Source organism: Elephas maximus, chromosome 3 (genome assembly GCF_024166365.1).
Source record: "Elephas maximus indicus isolate mEleMax1 chromosome 3, mEleMax1 primary haplotype, whole genome shotgun sequence".
Classification (NCBI taxonomy): Eukaryota; Metazoa; Chordata; class Mammalia; order Proboscidea; family Elephantidae; genus Elephas; species Elephas maximus.
Window position 1 is genome coordinate 39,911,479 of NC_064821.1, and position 17,996 is coordinate 39,929,474.

A 17,996-nucleotide genomic window follows, 5' to 3' on the forward strand; every position below is an offset into this window, starting at 1 on the left:
TTACTGGAAACTACACAGGAGCTTCCCCCTATTTCCCAGGAGACTCAAAGAGACAAATAAAAGCTCAAAGATAATAACGCTCATTTATGTTTTAGTCGGAAGCACCTTCTTAGTAGGAGCACCCATACCACAGGCCTTATCCCCAGGTGCTGGAAGGGCTGTGGCCCTACCATGGGCTCTGCTCACCCAGGGGGACACAGCGGCCAGATCCCTGGGTGCTGACACTGTCCTGGAGCAGAGGCTGGGCTCTCAGTGGGCAGAGGTAGAGGTAGCAGGCCTGCTGGGGCCTCAGCTGGGAGCCTGGGGAAGGCCCTTCTTGAGTAGTGATGTGAGGTAGCTCCCCAGCTCCTCATCCTGCAGGGAGGCAAGGGAGCAGCTGCCGGGTGGGCCCTACCTTCCTACTTGCCACCCACGCTGCCTACACCCAGCACTGTGCCCCTGGGGCCCAGCACCTCTGCGGCCACCTACCTGGTAGGTCCAGGAGACCAGCAGCACCTTGGTGCCAGGGTCCTCTGAGTGGGCAGCAGCCTGGATAAGGATGGACTCCACAGTCACTGAGCCATCAGGCAGGTGCTGCACACAGTGGTCTTTGAGGATGCTGCGGAAAAGGGGCATGGTGAGCCTTTGCCCTGGGGCCAGGACAGGGATGCGGGCTGGGGCAGGGCTGTCACCTCTTGAGGTGACTGTAGACACGCATCACCGTCTCCTGCTCCTTTCGGGCATCATGCAGGTGCACACGACAGGTGAAGCGCAGCTGGTGTTCAGCCAGCCCCAGCTCCTTAAGAGCTTGTTCTGAGGACACCAGCCGGAAATTCTACAGGGGTGGGGTGGAACAGGGTCAGGGAACACCGTGTGGGGACAAGGAACGCAGTATACAGGGTCAGGGTTCTCCCCACACAGGGACCGCCCACCCACGCTCACACTGTCCTTCATGATCAGGGTGCCCTGCAGTAGCCGGGGCCTCTTGGCGTCGGGGAGCATCCCTGTGGGCAGGAACCACAGCTGTCGGTAGGGGAGCTGTCCACCCTGTTGCCTTAGCTCACCCACATTGCTGTCCACCTGCCTGCCTCACCACCCAGTGTACCTTGTGCCATCTCCCGCTTCAGCAGCCCCAGCGAAATGCCCACAGGAATGCTGGGGCTCGTAGGCAGCGTCACTGTCTCGCCATTGGCTGGCATATAGCAGTTCACTCCTGGACAGGTGAACAGAGCAGACCTCAGTCCAAGTCTGGCCAGCCCTGCCAGCACCCCCGTCCACAGTGTGCTCCCCTTCGCACTGGGACCTTCCCGCCACTCCCTCTGGTGCCTACGGAACTCCTGTTCAATCTTCTGCTTCAGGAACTCCATCTTCTTGGCCTCGCCGTGCACCAGGAGCACGTGCTCAGGCTCTGCCTGCCCGATGAGCTGCATGATGCCCTTGGCGTCCGCGTGAGCGCTGAATGACATGTATTCCACCTGCATCTTGACCTCCAGCTGTGGGGCAGATGGCAGTGTCACCATAGTGCAGCTGGAGAGGACCCTGCCCACCCCAGGGGATACCACCCGCCCCATCAAGCCCCTGAATGGGGTAGGTGCTCACCACCTGCCGCCCCTCCATCTCCAGCTTGCGCTGCCCACTGAGAATCTTATGGCCCACGGTGCCCTGCACACAGTAGCCAGGCATGATGACCTGCAGTGGGCAGGAGGGACGTGGAGCATGCTCTGCCTCAGCCTCCCCAAATGCACCCCCAGCCCTGCTGCAGACCCTGCCAGGCTCAGTCTCGCCACACACCACAATGGTTGGTGTGCCGGAACCCTCCCTCCTGGACCCTCACCATGTTCTTCTCGTTCCCTGCCCACTTCCGGAAGATCTGCAGAGACTGGCCGGCATGCAGCATCCCTGGTGTGGCAAACACCACCTGGGAGTGGGCGTGGGGTTGGTTAGTGTGTGAGGGGCACACCCTGGGAGTCTGGGTGCTGTGCAGAGCCAGCCAGGTCCAGAGCCTGACCTGATCTTGCTCCTATCTATAGTCCACCCACCGCTGACCCACTTAGTTGTCCCAAAGCACAGGTGCCCCCTACTGCCCCAGAACATCTGCAGACAGGACCTCTCTCCACCCAGCTGCCCATCAGTCCCCTGCAGGTGGACGTGTGGACCGCCAGCCTGGAGCCTCCAGCCTTCCCACCAGCAGCAGACACAGGGTGGCTGCCCCTGCCCACACCTTTCCCACCAGAGCCCCACCATTGGGCCAGGGTTGTCCGCAAACGCTCGGTCAAAGGCCTTAATGTGCTTGAACTCAAACATGTTCCTCTGGACGAAGGTTTTCCGGATCTTCTGGTTGGTCCAGGTGATGAAGAGCTTGTAGTAGTGGTTGGCCTTCTCAGTCAGGCCCGTGGAGAAGTAGATGGGTGCCTTCAGGTTCATCCGCTCCCTGTGGACCCACCCAACTGTCAGTACAGCAGCTCTGAACCCCCTTCTTCCCCCAGAAGGCCAGGCCTGTCCTGGCCATACCTACCAGAAGGTCTCCAGCAGGATGCAGAGCTCCTGGGCACGGCCCAGTGCAAACACGGGGATCAGCACCTGGGGAGGCATGGCGGGCTCAGAGAGGTCAGTGAGGCAGGGAGCCCTGGCCACACCTGTGGCACAGAGCTCACTGTGGTTACTCTCGGAGGAGCAGCCAGGCAACCCACACTGGTGGCTCTGATGGCCAGAGCCCCTGTGCCTTAAGAGGGCGAGACCAGGCACCTCTGGGGGCTGGAGCTGCACAGACCCCAGGGCCCACCCTCACTGTCCCTGGCCAGTAGTCACCTTCCCACCACGCTCCACGGTCTCATGGACCTTCTTCAGGAAATCCCTCTCACGGCAACGCTTAGAGTCACGAATGGTCGTGGCATATGTGGACTCTGTGATGAGCAGGTTGGGACGGCACCTGTCGATCCAGGCAGCCCTGGGACAGAAATGGGAGAGACTGTCCCCACAGCATAGGCCCCTGTCCACCTCCCTCAAGCTGAACAGATAGAGCCACGCAGCACTGGATGCCCACAGGGTCGGGATCAACAAACTGACCCCAGCCCCACTCACAGCCAGCAGCCCTCCAGGCCTCTCCTGCCAGGAGCCAGCCTCCTCTGTACAAGTGGTCCAGACACCAGGAGCATCGGGGGGTGGGGAGCAGGGGGAGGAGGTGGCGGCCCAGGGGTGGAGGTGATGCCCAAGGAGTGCTAGCATGGTACCCACTGGCTGCTCAGGTGCTGCTCCCTGCCCCCTCTCGGGAGGCCAGGCTCTGGGGAAGAACCCCACTGGGTGAAACAAATGCACTGGCCACTCACCCCAAGTGCCGGTCCGGGGTCATGTTGTAATCGCCCTGATGGAGAAGGATGGCAGTGAGAGAAGCCCTGTCCCACCGAACACCCACAGCCTCACCATAGCCCAAAGCCTCCACTCACCGTGTAAACCACAGACTCAGAGCCTACTTTAATCTGGAACATGGCTGCCCCAAGCACATGGCCTGCGTAGTAGGCCTTGATTTCTAGTTCGTCATCTACCTGTGGAGAGAGAAGACAGAGCTTAGGCCTGTGAGCTGTGCTAGGGAGGAGGGCAGCTGAGAAGAAAGATAGCAGAGGGGCTAGGGAGGCAGAAAGGGCCGGGCTGGCCGCAGATCACATCACTCGGAGCTTCTCAGCATTTCGTTTTTTACACACAACGTCCAGTACTCAAGACCCAAGAGATGAGATACAGATACAAAACAAGACAAACAAACTAAAGAAATGGGCTCCTCAAAATGGAATTATCAGATGTGGACTTTAAAATGACTGTTACTTATATATTCAAACAAATGAAAGAATTAAAAATTTTGATTAAAAAAATGTAGAAATTCTAAGACCAATAACAGTAACATACCAAATTAAGAACCAGTGGTTTTCACTTAATAGTAGGTGATATATAACCAAGAAGAGAATTACTAACATATTTGAATACACATCCAGCATGCAGCACAGACAGATAAAACCAAACCTTGTGCCGCTGAGTTGATTCCGGATCACAGCTACCCTGCAGGACAGAGTAGAACTACCCCATAGGGTTTCCAAAGAGTGGCTGGTGGATTCGAACTGCTGACCTTTGGGTTAGCAGCTGAGCTCTTAACCACTGCACCACGAGGGTTCCACAGACAGAAGCTTGGAGATGCCAAGGGCGGGTAACTGCCCTGATGGAGGACAGTAGTGAGGAGGAGCCCTGTCCCATCGAGAGCCCACAGCCCTGCCATGGCGTGGATGCAGGATCTGGAGAGAGAGGGCCTGAAGTTCCGTAGTCGGAGCCCCCAGGGAGGGGAGCAAGATGGGGGCAGAAAAAACATCTGAAGAAAGCTGATGATAGGCATCCAGCCAGACTCGAGAGGACCTTGAGCTCAGTAAGACGGAAACCAGATGTACGCTCATCACAGAGCAACTGCAAACACCAATGAGAAGGAGACACCCTTCATAACAGACTGAATGACTTATTAAGAAAATAACAGCCAGCCTAGCATTCTAGACCCAATGAAACAAGTCCTCCAAGAATGAGGGTAAAATAAATACATATGTAGACTAATGGAGAGAATTCATCACCTCCAAGCAGGAGGTGAATCATCCCAAACAGCAGGCTGAAGAATGCAGGGAGTAGTGAGGAGCAACGAAGAGCGTGGACAGGTGGACAAAACTGAGCAAGCACTGATTATCCCGCACAACTAACGATTATTTACTGTGTTTCAAAGGTCCCAAGTAACATTAAGTCTTTGTCAAGTCTTGGATGCACTTTGTAATCTCTACCAGTGAGCAGACGGTAAAAGCATGCAATTAACAACAGCCTAAGGAGAGAAATGGAATAAAAATTAAAAAAAAAATCCCCAAAAAAGGCTATAAAGGAGAGAAAGAAACAGAACAAGCAGGACAAGTAAGAAGCAAAGGTAATCAGGCACATCTAAACCCAAGTATATCAGGGCTGTATTCAACGGGGAGTCTAAATGCTCCGTTTGAAAGACAGGTTACAGACTGGGTACAAAACAAAGCCCCATGACATGCTACCCGAAAGAGCCACCCCGAAAATGTGACGCAGAAAAGATGAAAGTAGAAAGATGGAATAAAGTATACCACACAAATGTGACAACCAAGAAAGTCTAACTAAATTACTAAGAAAGTAGGTTTCAAGACAAAAAAGCATTATTAAGATGTATTTCAACTCAAAAAATTTCCAAGTGGAAGGACAAAATAATCCAAGATGGGGATACATATAAACGTGTCACAATATAAAAAGGAAAACCCACAGACCAGGAGGAGAAACAGACAAACCCACAGTTGGGGGAAATGTTACCGAATCTGACCGCTCGCCTCCACACACAGCTCTGGAGACCCAGCCCACACCCCCAAAGCCTTCCTGGGTGCCCACCACCCCCACCCTGGCTAAATGCGGAGCCTAGTCTGAGCCCAGGGCAGTTGCCCACTGCTGCCTGCAGACAGAGGAGGAGGACAGTGCAGCTGGCCAGCCCCCAGGTGACTCAGGATGTACAGGTGGGCTGGCGCAGGCCTGACCTGGACCGTCTGGTGCAGGTGGACAGCCACCACCTTCTTCATGCAGTCCTTGATCATCTGGGAGGTGAAGAAGTTGGCCTCGCCCTTCTTGTCCACGGCAATCTTCCGGTAGTCCTCCAGCAGGATGGGACAGATGGCCTGGGTGGGGGGCGTCATGTAGATGGGCCCGTCATAGCCCACCATCTCGCTGAAGTAGGGAAGCGCCCCACAGTGGTCCAGGTGGAAGTGGCTGCAGGAGGAAGGGGGCTCAACTTGGGGTATCCCGCCCCTCCCTTCCCACAGCTCTGGGCTCCCTCCCTTCCTCGCTGAGTGCCTGCTATGCAGCAGGCCCAGTTCTAAGTACCGCGGACTAGGAATGAGCACAGCAGACAAACCTCTATCTTACTGGAACTGACAGCCCAAGTGTTTAGCAGATGGTTTACAAAGAACGTAAATGAAAGCTCAGGCAAGTAAAGAGCTGCTGACCTCCACAGGGTCAAGGAGACCTCAATGCAGAGGTGACGCATGACCTGGGTGGTTGGAGGCGGGGACAGGGCCTGGGGCAGAGGGAAGGTCCCGAGCGTGTCTGTGAACACTGAGGCTTTGAGGCAAGCGGAAGGCTGAGGAAGAACCAGGGCGGAGCCTGATCTTCCAGGGGACACCCTCAGGTGCAACCCACAGGCACACATCACACAGGGGGCCCCAGGCAGCCCACCACCCATAGCCTGCGGCCTCCCAGGCATAAAACACTGTTTGGGGTCCACCGTGAAGGGGGCACCAAGGCAGCACTCTCACCAGCAGCTGGCAGAGGAGGGACCTGTCGGGCACAGCGCGGCTCACCTGATGATCACACAGTCGAGGAAATCGGTCAGCCGGCCATTCTGAGTGATGTAGGAGAAGTCAGGGAAGCGCCTCTGCAGAAATGTCAAGGAGAGGGATCAGGATGCGGCAGGCCAGCCTCTGGGTCTGTGGGCGGCCCGGGGTGGGAAGGCTGGTGGCAGGGTAAAGACTCAACAAAAGAACAGGGGCCGGTCCCAGGACACCAGCACATTCTGACCCCAGAGTGGGCAGACAGCTCCGAGACCACGCGCCCACGCCTCACTGCCATCTAAGGCCTGAGAGAGCCCGGCGAGGGGTCTGCGGCTGACAGGTGACAGGGTCAGGCAGATGACAGGACCGTCCGCGGAACTTGTAGCACTCACATCGTCGTTGAAGCCCATGTGCATCCCACAGTCCAGCATGACGTTCTTGCCCGCGACAGAGACCAGGATACAGCTGCGGCCCACGTCCTGGCCAGCCCCTGCTCGGGGAGTGGGGGTGAGGGTGGCCGCCGTGTCTCTTCCCCAGACCCCTGTGCCACCGTCCCCCACGAGCAGGCTCCAAGCACTACCCACCGTCCCAAGACCTCGACCTGCCTGTCCCACCTCCTCCCAGCCTCCCACCTGGTGCACAATCCTTGCACGCTGAGGTGGGGGTGCCACGATCTCTGCAGAGTGGGGTAGGGACAGCTTGGGTGGCAGCGAGTATGCAGAGTGAGGGTGACTGGGGCTCTAAGCCAGGCAAGAGACCTAGGCTGGTGCCCACCACCCCCCCGCCACCCCATGTGTGGCTGGGATAGAGGGGGAAACCCCTCACCACTCAAGGTCGCAGCCTGCCCACTGGGGCTCACATCCTCGAAGGCCAAGAATGGGTAGCGTGCAGTGCTCAACAGAGGTGAGACGGTGCTCCAGGGCCACAGCGCCCTCCCCAAGGCCCTCGGCAGCCTGCAGACACACGGCCCTCCCTAGGGCCACCCCTAAGCTGGGAGAGGCCTGGGCGCCCAAGGTCTGGGTGCCCCAAGGCAGGAGATCAGCCTCCCGTCTGACAATGCCCAGCCAGAGTAGCTATGCCCAACCACAGTGCAACACTCCACCCCAGGCCACAGCAGCATCCCCACCAACAGGTCTGCAAGGGAAGGGACCCTCGGCAGGGCCTGACAACAGCAGATGATGCTCTCCTGGAATCCCAAGTGCCTCCCTCTGCCAGCCACCCAAATGTCTGGCTGTTAGTACTATACACGATAAGGTGACCAGGCCATAGTTGATCAGGACAACAGCAGGCCATGGCAGCCTTGTGCCCTGCACCCTGCCCCTACCCCACATGGTCTGGGGTCTTCCTACAAGTCTGCTCTGCCCCCCACTGAAGCGTGAGCCTGACGAGGATGGACCTGTCTGTCTCCTCTCAGCAGCATCCCCCGCCCTGAGCTGTGCCTCAACAGGCATCTGTGGAGAGGAGGGCTGTCCCTCACAGACCAGGAACTGAGAGCCCGAGCAGTTTCAGGATCCACCCAGGGCACATGGCCCTCAATGGGCCAGGGCCCATTTTCTGACCCAAGAACCTGGTTCTTAGGGCCTGGCCGTCCTACCTCCTAGCAGGTCCCACAGCAATCACAGGGAGAAGTGAGGAGCAGAGTCTGGGGCACATGGGAGGGCAGGAGTCAGTTAGGAGGGGAAAAAAAGAGAAGGGAAATCCCTGTCCGCACAGAGTTTACATTCCAGGTTGAGGAGGGATAACGAACTCATCAATAAGAACCATGTCCAGGGCGGCAGATGGCAACAGCCACAAGTAGCAAAGTGAAAACACAGTGGGGGTACGGGGGCAGTGGGGGCTCGGGCACTGCAGCACCACCACAGGGACTTCCTCTTGAAAAGGATGGGGGAGCCAGGACAGGGGAGCAGCGCACAGGCCCTGTGCTGGAAGCGCCTGTGATACTGGGTGTCAACCTGCTGCCTGGGCGCCTGTTGCCCGGGAGCTGCGCAGGTGTAACTGGCAAAGGAAAAATGGGTGAGCAGAAAGGGTTTGTTTTCATGGTGGTAAGGTGGCTTTGGGGTGACCCAAGTGCAGATGTGGGGTAACTGAAGCCATAAGAAAGTGCTGTCAGAGAGAACCAAAAAAGAAAAACGCAAACCCATTGCCATCAAGTCAGTTTCAGCTCATAGCAACCCTACAGAACAGTGAAGAAATACCTCCATGAGGTTTCCAAGGAGCAGCTGGTAGATTTGAACTGCCAAACTCTGGACTAGCAGCTGAGTTCTTAACCACTGTACCACCATGGCTCCCCATCAGGAAGAACAGGCAGTGGGAAAGAGGTGGGCTGGGATGGGGGCCAGGAAGGAGGAGTCCACAGAAGCCTCTGGAGAGCAACTGGGGAGGGCATGGGGCCACAGCAGGTGAGGGGACCCCATGCCACAGCTGTCGAAAAGGCTGTGGAGGTGGTGATCCTGTGGAAGCGTGGGGCGTGCACTCTGTCCTGGAGGCCAGGGGTGGGACATTCACTGCAGCTCTGCCAACAGCTGCATAAGTTGAGAAGCCTGGGAGCCAAGCTCAGTGTCTGTGCTGGGGCAGGGAGGGACTCACTGGTGAGAAGCTCAGCGCTGTGGGAACAGACATGGAAGATGCCCCTGACATACTGCCCAGGGAAGGAGGCAGGTTCCAGAGTGGCACCAGGCACACAGAGTGCCCAGGGCATCCAGGGGATGGCCCCAGCTGCTTCTGGGACCCTAGGTTTGAGTGAGTCTTTTCTCCTTAAAAAAAACCCATTGCTGTCACGTCAACTCCAACTCATCGCAACCCTACAGGACAGAGCAGAACTGCCCCATGGGGTTTCCAAAGAGCAGCTGGTGGATTTGAACTGCCAGCCTTTTGGTTAGCAGCCAAGCTCTTAACCACTGCACCACCAGGGCCCCCTTTTCTCCTTAGCACTGTTAAACTAGGTGCCATGGTGCCAATCATGACTCATCATGACTTCATGTGTGTCAGAGTAAAACTGTGTTCCATACGATTTTTGATAGCTGATGTTTTCGAAGTAGATTGCCAAGCCTTTCTTCCAAGGTGCCTCTGGGTGGAATCAAACCTCCAACCTTGTGTTTATCAGCTGAGCACATTAACCATTTGCAAGAATCAGGGACTCCTATTAAGACTTTTCATAATGCACATATGTACGTCTTACAAAAAATAAAGCTATTTTTTTTTTAATTTTGCTGAACTGAGTGCTGATTGCTGTATTGGGTAAACGGGGCTGCAGGTAACCCTGGTGTGAGCAGTGCCGAGTGGAGAGACTGTAAGACAGAATGAGAGGGTGGACGGCTGAGCAAGAGGTGAGGTCAGAGGAGACACGAAGGGCAAAGGTGGGCAAAGGTCGATGTGCAAGGGGAGGCAAATACGCTGACAGAGGAAACAACCGTGAGGTCACAGGGGTGGGAGAGACTCTGAGTGGTCTCCCACACCACTGCCCAGGGACAGTGCAGCATCTGCCGAAGACTGACTTTGTGCCAAGCATGGGGGCGAGCACTTTACCTCAGAGCCTTCTGAGATTAGGTAGCTCACACCTGCCTCGCTGTCAGAACACATACAGAGAGACGGAGATGTGGCATCACACAGCTACTAGCAGGACAGAATACAACCCCAAAGCCCATCCCTTAACCACTCTCCACAGAGCTGGCACCTGCAGGAGCAGCCAGAACAGAGGTCAGGATCTCCACGCACACGCTGACCAAGCGACCTCAGGCTAGGGACTGATTCAGGCCTCAGTGTCCTCACCAGAACAGAAGGAATGCCATGCAGCCCCACCCCCTCTCAGCACGGCCCTAAGAGTCCAAGGAAGCTGCATCCAGGAAAGGATTCTAAAAGCCGGGACCCATGTACAGGCAGTACCACGTGGCGGAAAAACACTGCCTGGATTTGAACCTCTCACGGTGATGACTGCCCCCATGTATCTGTCAGTTTGTTGTACTTTGAGGGCTTGACAACTTGAAGAGGAATGGCATTGCATTCATCATTAAAAAGAACATTTCAAGATCTATTCTGAAGTACAACGCTGTCAGTGATAGGATAACAACCATACACCCAGAAGGATGACCAGTTAATACAACTGTTATTCACATTTACATACCAACCACTAAGGCCAAAGGTGAAGAAATTGAAGATTTGCAGTCTGAAATTGATTAAACATCCAATCAAGATGGATCAATAATTACCGGTGATGGAATGCGAAAGTTGGAAACAAAGAAGGATCAGTAGTTGGAAAATATGGCCTTGGTGATAGAAGCTATGCCGGAATCACACGATAAAATTTTCCAAGACCAATGACTTTATACGTTTTTTCAACAACATAAAGGGCAACTATACCCTTGGACCTCACCAGATGGAATACACAGGAATCAAATTCAATCAAAGAGACAATGGAAAAGCTCAGTATCATCAGTCAGAACAAGGCCAAGGGCCAGTTGCAGAACAGACTATCAATTGCTCATATGCAAGTTCAAACTGAAGCTGAAGAAAATTTGAACAAGTCCATGAGAGCCAAAGTATGACCTTGAGTATATCACACCTTAATTTAGAGACCATCTCAGGAATAGATTTGATGCATTGAACACTAATGACCAAAGACCAGACAAGTTGTGGAATGACATCAAGGACATCATACATGAACAAAGCAAGAGATCATTAAAAAAAAAGGAAAGAAAAGACCAAAATGGATGTCAGAAAAGACTTTGAAACTCACTCTTGAATGTTGACCACCTAAAGCAAATGGAAAAAACGGTGAAATAAACAAACTGAACAGAAAATTTCAAAAGGTGGCTCAAGAAGACAAAGTAAACTATTATAATGATATGCAAACACCTTGAGTTAGATGACCAAAAGGGAAGTACACCCTTGGCATTTCTCAAGCTGAAAGAACTGAAGAAAAAATTCAAGCCTCGAGCTGCAATAGTGCAGGATTCTATGGGGAAAATGTTAAGCAACTTCAGGAAGCATCAAAAGAAGATGGAAGGGGAAAAAAAAAAAAAAGATGGAAGGAATACACAGTCACTATACCAAAAAGAATCAGTCAACGATCAACCATTTCAGGAGATACCATATGATCAGGAACCCATGGTACTGAAAGAAGAGGTCCAAGCTGCCTGGAAGGCTCTGGTGAAAAACCAGTCTCCAGGAATTGATGGAATACCAATTGAGATGTTTCAACAAATCATTGTAGCACTGGAGGTGGTCACTCATCCATGCCAAGAAATGTAGCCAACAGGCTGGAAGAGATTCATATTTGTGCCCATACCAAAGAAAGGTGACTCAAGAGAATGAGGAATTATCGAACAACATCACTAACATCACACGCAAGTAACATTTTGCTGAAGATAATCCAAAAGTGGTTGCAGCAATACATCAACAGGGAACTGCCAGAAATTCAAGCCGGATTCAGAAGGGGATGTGGAATGAGGGATATCACTGCTGTTGTCAGACGGATTTGGCTGAAAGCAGAGAATACCAGAAAGATGTTTACCTGTGTTTTACCGACTATGCAAAGGCATTCAACTGTGTGGATTGTAACAAATTGTGGATAACATCGTAAAGAATGGGAATTCTAGAACACTTAATTGCGCTCACGAGGAACCTGTACATAGATCAAGTGGCGGTCACTCAAACAGAACAAGGGGATACTGTGTGGTTTTAAGTCAGCAAAAGTGTGTGTCAGGGTTATATTCTTTCACCACATTTATTCAATCTGTATGCTGAGCAAATAATTCAAGAAGCTGCACTATATGAAGAATGCGGCATCAGGGTTGGAGGAAAACTCATTAACAACCTGCGATATGCAGATGACACAACTTTCTTGCTGAAAATGAAGAGGACTTGAAGCACTTACTGATGAAATCCATAGCCTTCAGTATGGACTACACCTCAGCATAAAGAAAACACAAATCCTCACAACTGGACCAATAAGCAACACGATAAATGGAAAAAAGATTGAAGTTGTCAAGGATTTCATTTTACTTGGATCACAATCAACACCCATGGAAGCAGCAGTCAAGAAATAAAAATATTCATCACATTAGGCAAATCTGCAGCAAAAGATCTCTTTAAAGTATTAAAAAACAAAGATGTCACTTTAAGGATTAAGATGCACCTGATCCAAGCCATAGTATTTTCAGTTGCCTCATACATGGGAAAGCTGGATAATGAATAAGGAAGACCGAAGAAGAATTTGACGCCTTTGAATTGTGGTACCGGAGAAGAATATTGAATATACCATGGACTGCCAAAAGAATGAACAAATCCCTCTTGGAAAAAGTACAACCAAAATGCTCCTTAGAAGCAAGGATGGCAAGACTTCCTCTCACATACTTTGGACGTGTTATCAGGAGGGATCAGTCCCTGCAGAAGGAAATCATGGTTGGTAAACTAGAGGGTCAAAGAAAAAAGCGAAGATACTCAACAAGATGGATTGACACAGTGGCTGCAACAATGGGCTCAAGCATAACAATGATTGTGAGGGTGGTGCAGGCCCAAGCAGTGTTTCGCTGTGTTGTACATAGGATGGCTATGAGTTGGAACTGATTCGATGACACCTAACAGTAACAACACGGTGATGGCTGTGGGCTTTGAGTAAGTTACCGAGGCTTTCTGTGAGCCAGCTACACAGTCCCTAAAATGGGGATAGGAGTCCTTAACCCCCAGGGTTGTGGTGACGATGAAGAGTGAAAACAGATGAAGGGCTCCCGGGGGGGGCTGGCTCGGGGCACTTCCACCAAAGGTCATCGTCACCCATTCGAATCCCAATCTCCTCTAGCTCCTCCTGACGGTGGGTTTGAGCTTACCCAGAGGGGTGACTCTGATCTCCGGCATCTTCACTGGGCGAACTCCCAGGCTCGGGGCACGTGCAGGGCCGGGTCGGGCCGACACGCCGCACCTGAACTCCCGCCGCGTCCTCGGGGTCCCGCGGGGACTTAGGCTGGGAGGGAACCGGGGAAGGAAAACGGCCGAGGGGGGCGCAGGCCCCAGTCCCCCGGGAGAAGGGCGAGCTCCGCTCCTCAGTGATCACTGAGCCAGCGGCGCCTCGTTCCAAGCACAACCCCACCGCCCCCACACTAGGACCCCTGACCACCAGGATCGCTGGCTGTACGGGAGCCCGACGCGCTGCGAAGCACTGCGCAGGCGCAACCCCTGCCCCAACAGCGCCGTCTTCTGGTTTGCTCGCCGGAAACGCGGGCTCGTTGGGCCTCCTGATTGGACTCCCCGCAACCAATCGATGGGCGGCGCCGGCGGCCTAGAGCTGAGAGGGGCGGGCGGGGCCGGCACGGCCGGCCCGGCAATTGCAGAAGGCTGTAGCGGAGGAGGAGGTGAGCGTTTCCGGCCGGACTCGGCGGGGCGGGCAGGGTCGAACCCAACCGAGCCGACCGAGGCGGGTCTGGAGCCGTGGAGGAGCCTGGTGTGGGTCCGAGGGGCAACTGTTGGGACCCCAGGGGCGGAAGCGGGGAAGGGGAACCCTCGCGGAGGGCTGCGGCGGGGTGGGCGCCTGAGTCCTGTCTTGCAAGGCGGCCCCCCACCACCGTCCTATGCCTCCCCATCCCGGTGCCCTCAACTGGAGCAAGACCTGCCCAGGGCCCGACCCCACTCTCTTCTGAATCGCAGACCCTACCCTGGTGCCTCCGCAGCCCCCTTCCCAGGTGAGACTTACAGGTTTCCTGGACAGGGGCCCAAATTGCTGGGTTCCGCACCCACCCATAGGTCTGGGCGCCAGGTTGCCCACTCTCTGGCCAGGACTCCAGCCTGCTGTCAGTCACAAACTCCAGTGCCCAAGCTGTCCTCCCTCCCAGCCCTGACCTTGGGGCTGCCTGCCCCTTGAGGAGCCTTGGTTGAGCCTCTGCAATCACCTTACCTGAGCTGGCAGGCTGCCCACCTTTCCTGTCGCAGACTGACAGCTGTGAAAGGCTCACTGGCAGCTCCTGTTGGCTGTGATCCTGGGCAGGAAGCCCCAGCGGCAGGTTGTCTGGTGACCAGGAAGGAGACCCAGAGCCTCAGAGACCATCTGTTCAATGGACAGAGAACTAGGCCCTGAGAGGGGACGCTACCTAAAGTCTTCGGGCACCATCCTCCTGAGCCCAGGCCCAACCTTTCCCCGGCACCTGAAGACACAGTGAACTCATCTCTAGGGACTCCATACTTGTAGACACAGTGAGCTTGCTTGTTGGGGCTCCACCCAAAGCCAGGCATGCAGCCAAACTCATAAGGCCTGCAGGGCTTCAGCACTTACTGGTGCCCCCAGATGCTCCCAGCAGCCGGGGAGTGAACAGGGCAGGGCGCGTTGACTCCTTTTTTCCCAGAGATGCAGAGTCTTAGGATGGTGAGTGACCTGCCCACTGAGGAACCAGCTGTCCTCCTGGTTGGGGGTGTCATCACAGCTGGTCTTCTCCATGCTAGGGACCCCACGGGGGTGAGGGGGCAAATCAGGGCTCCAAGCATCAAGGGGCACAGGAACCCCCAGGCACAAGTTTGTCCTGGATACAAGGTGACATGTGGCTGAGTCCCCAGGCTCCATTGCAGGTACCCTCAGATGTCAGGCTGATGCCCTTGGGGTAGCATACCCAGGGAGGCAGGGGCTGAGGTTCCCAGTGGTACCCACTCTTGCGTGGGCACTTGAGTGTTGTGGAGTGATGTGTGAGTGCATGCAGGGTCCAGAGCAGTGCCTTTGTAGCCTCTGGTCTGTGGATGCTTCTGGCAGGTTCCCTGGGGCTGGAGGAAGGGCCTGTCTTCAGAGTGTGGTAAGGTCCTTGGCCCTGCCACCCTCCTGCACAGATCGTGTACAATTTCAGCAGCAAGAGTGAAAAGATGGTTCTGTGGCCACAGCTCTGGCCCAGGGGGTGCCACAGTGATGGAGGAAGGAGGGAGGCTGCCCAACTACCCTCCCTGCCTCTTGCCTTGCTGTCATGCTTCTGTTTCTTTGAGGTTCACCAACTCATATGCTGCATCGGAATCCCCTGTGTTTACTGGTTGTTGTTTATCCTTCCCACTAGAACATCACCTTGACAGGGCAGGACTCACCTGTTCACAGTGGGTCCCGAGGGCCAAGAACAGCACAGTAAAAACAGACACACACTCTAGTGAGAGACAGATGGCAAATAAGCACGTAAGTAGGACAGTGGCTAGAGCACACACCGCAGTGAAACATAGCAGAGGCGTCTGAGGAAGCCTGGGAGGGTATGCCGCATTAAGCGGTTGGTCAGGGACAGCTTCACCGAGACCCAGGTGGAGATCTCTTTACAAGGGTTCCAGGCAAGGCCACAGCAGGGCAAAGACCTCGAGGCAGGGACAGGAGGCATGGCATGTCTGGAAGGCAGATGGGCCCGCCTTAGGAAGAATTCCATTTTGGGGGGTGGGGTGCCATTGCAGGGCTCTGAGTAGGTAGCCTGTGATCCCAGCTCTTTCCACCCCCTCCCGCCCCTTTCCTACGGAAGAAAAATAAAAACACAGTGCAGAACAAGCTGACTTAGTGGGAGCTTTGTGTGTTTCAGTTCCTGTTGAAAATGGATGATTCGGAGGCAGACTTCAACTTGAAAGTCGTCATGGTTGATTTTAAGCAGTGCCTCAACGAGAAAGAGGAGATCCTAATGAACCACTACCTCAGCGGCTGGTGGGGGCTGGTGAAGTATGTGCCTGCGCGGGACTCCCTGCGACTGTCAGTGTCCCCAGAGGGGCCTCCTGCCCCAGAGGTGGCGAGGAACTGGTTTGGGGCAGGGCTTTCCTAGCCAAAGGTCCCCTTCTCTGATCCCTACATTCCTGCAGGTGCTTGTAAGTACCAGGTTGGTGCCTGCCAGCCGGGTACAGAGCTGGGTGCTGGCCCTAAGGCCGGCAGCACCTGGCTTCTTTCAAGCGACATGCCTGGGCCCCACGCCTTTGGGAGGAGGGGTCAGGGTTGGGGCTTCAGCTCTTGCAGCCCTGGTGGGAGGGAGGCGCTGCAGACCCTGCCAGGCCCTGCCCTCAGGTGGCATGGGACCCTGGGAAGCACAGACTGAGCTCCGGCTTTCCCTTGAGCAGGTTTCTGAACAGTCTGGGTGCCATCTTTGCGTTCATCTCCAAGGACGTGGTGGCAAAGCTGCAGATTATGGAGCGGCTGCGTAGCAGCCCACAGGGGGAACACTATGCCAGCCTGCAGTCCATGGTGGCCTATGAGGTGGGCCACCAGCTGGTGGACCTGCAGCGGCGTTCACGCCACCCTGACTCGGGCTGTCGCACTGTGCTGCGGCTACACCGAGCCCTGCGCTGGCTGCAGCTGTTCTTGGAGAGGCTGCGTACCAGCCCTGAGAATGCCCGCACCTCCACGCTCTGCACTGACTCGTATAATGCCTCACTGGCTGCCTACCACCCCTGGGTCGTACGCCAGGCTGTCACCGTGGCCTTCTGTGCCCTGCCCACACGCAAGGTCTTCCTGGAGGCCATGAAGGTGGGGCCACCTGAGCAGGCCATAGCAATGCTGGATGAGGCGCTACCCTTCCTCCAACGTGTCTACGATGTTGTCCAGAAGCTCTATGCAGAGCACACACTGCTGGACCTCCCCTAGTGCAGCGGGCGGTCCTCTCGTTGCGTCCTCCTTCATGCTGGGGCAGACTGACAGAGAAGTGGGTGCTGGCTGTCTGCTTCTCTGCCGTCCTGGTCAGTCTGTGACCATCCCACATTCCCTGGGTGTCTCAGCAGACATCTGCTCCGCTGGGCTCACAGAGGTCCTGGGAGCAGAAAGGCAGCAGGGGTGGAGGAGGGGCAGGTGGAGTAGGTGTTCACCACTGCAGCCCAGCAGTCCTCCCGCCTGCCCATGTCTGTGAAGTGGTGGTCACGGTCCCAGGAGCTCAGAGACCCCCTCTCCAGCACCCCAGGTGTGTGTGTCCTTCCTATACCTGCCTCAGGCCACAACACATGCTGCTGAGCAGCCCCTGTGTCTGCCCAGGTGTAAGGCCTCCTGGGTTGCCCGTTGCCAGGGCAGGGAGGGGACATCTGGGTCACAGCCTGGGCTCTATGGGCTTCTCTCTTCCCCTACCGCCCAGTCGGTGCTTCCAGGTGCTGAGCAGGCCTCGGGCCCACAGTGACAGCTGGCGCTGAAGCTCCCTCTCTGCCCCTTGCAGATGTGTCAGCTTCAAGGACACAGCAGGCGCTTCCCCTGTTAGTCACCTGTGGTCTGCACAGTCCCGAAGCCCCCGGGGAGCCATATGCTGCTGGACCAAGGTGTCCCCTTGCCCCAGCTCCCCAAGATGCTGTGTCCCCTCCCCTGCCCCTTGCTGCCCCCAACATGGTGTTCAGCAGGCCAGCATGGGCCTGGTGCAAGGAGGGTTCTGGACCTGGCGTCCTTAGGCCAGGCAGGCAGGTGGCCTCTCCCACTATGTCTGCTCATGGTGGACCCAGGACACTGGGCTGCAGGGACAGTGTGTGTGGAACAGACGTGTACCAGTGAACCTTTCGGGTGGACTTGACCCTGGGAAATTGTAACGCATGTTGGGCTTTCCAGTATGAATAAATCACATTTACTGGACAAGCTAACTCTGCAGATGGAAGTGTTGTGATGTGCCAGGTGCCTCACCAGATGGGGAGGAACCCGGTTGGGGGAGGGCATTAGGAGGGATGTAAAAGGGGCCTAGCAGTGTGCAGCCCTGGAAGGGTCCAGGATGGGTGCTC

The 17,996-nt window shown here is 55.3% G+C and overlaps 2 protein-coding genes across 5 annotated transcripts; one reads left to right on the plus strand and one right to left on the minus strand.

Moving 5' to 3' along the window:
- Positions 1-64: 64 nt before the first annotated feature.
- On the minus strand, positions 65-13,690 carry INTS11 (integrator complex subunit 11). Of its 2 annotated transcripts, XM_049877584.1 has the most exons (18): positions 13,154-13,690; positions 7,155-7,302; positions 6,722-6,819; positions 6,360-6,433; positions 5,541-5,769; positions 3,423-3,521; positions 3,306-3,340; positions 2,788-2,926; positions 2,495-2,559; positions 2,221-2,410; positions 1,814-1,897; positions 1,579-1,668; positions 1,310-1,472; positions 1,085-1,192; positions 922-983; positions 672-814; positions 469-598; positions 65-354 (listed from the first exon to the last, which is right to left on the minus strand). In XM_049877584.1, the coding sequence occupies exons 3-18, from the start codon at positions 6,758-6,760 to the stop codon at positions 289-291; spliced, it is 1,716 nt and encodes a 571-aa protein (XP_049733541.1). In that variant the 5' UTR covers positions 6,761-6,819; positions 7,155-7,302; positions 13,154-13,690; the 3' UTR covers positions 65-288. The 2 variants fall into 2 exon arrangements, with proteins under 2 accessions (XP_049733541.1, XP_049733539.1); XM_049877582.1 differs by lacking the exon at positions 7,155-7,302.
- CPTP (ceramide-1-phosphate transfer protein) lies at positions 13,628-17,920 on the plus strand. Of its 3 annotated transcripts, XM_049877592.1 has the most exons (4): positions 13,665-13,766; positions 13,968-14,002; positions 15,848-15,981; positions 16,371-17,920. In XM_049877592.1, the coding sequence occupies exons 3-4, from the start codon at positions 15,860-15,862 to the stop codon at positions 16,891-16,893; spliced, it is 645 nt and encodes a 214-aa protein (XP_049733549.1). In that variant the 5' UTR covers positions 13,665-13,766; positions 13,968-14,002; positions 15,848-15,859; the 3' UTR covers positions 16,894-17,920. The 3 variants fall into 3 exon arrangements, with proteins under 3 accessions (XP_049733547.1, XP_049733548.1, XP_049733549.1); XM_049877590.1 differs by lacking the exon at positions 13,968-14,002 and having other exon boundaries at positions 13,628-13,675; XM_049877591.1 differs by lacking the exon at positions 13,968-14,002 and having other exon boundaries at positions 13,639-13,675; positions 15,833-15,981.
- Positions 17,921-17,996: the final 76 nt, after the last annotated feature.

Excerpts from the sequence above, each read along its gene's own strand:
- INTS11 (XM_049877582.1), bottom strand. The coding sequence starts at position 13,181 with ATGCCGGAGATCAGAGTCACCCCTCTGG. Across the intron at positions 1,193-1,309 it reads GAAGATTGAACAGGAGTTCC|GAGTGAACTGCTATATGCCA; the intron begins GTAGGCACCAGA and ends TCACCTGTCCAG. Across the intron at positions 355-468 it reads TGGTCTCCTGGACCTACCAG|GATGAGGAGCTGGGGAGCTA; the intron begins GTAGGTGGCCGC and ends GCCTCCCTGCAG.
- CPTP (XM_049877590.1), top strand. The coding sequence starts at position 15,860 with ATGGATGATTCGGAGGCAGACTTCAACTTGAAAGTCGTCATGGTTGAT. Across the intron at positions 15,982-16,370 it reads GGCTGGTGGGGGCTGGTGAA|GTTTCTGAACAGTCTGGGTG; the intron begins GTATGTGCCTGC and ends TCCCTTGAGCAG.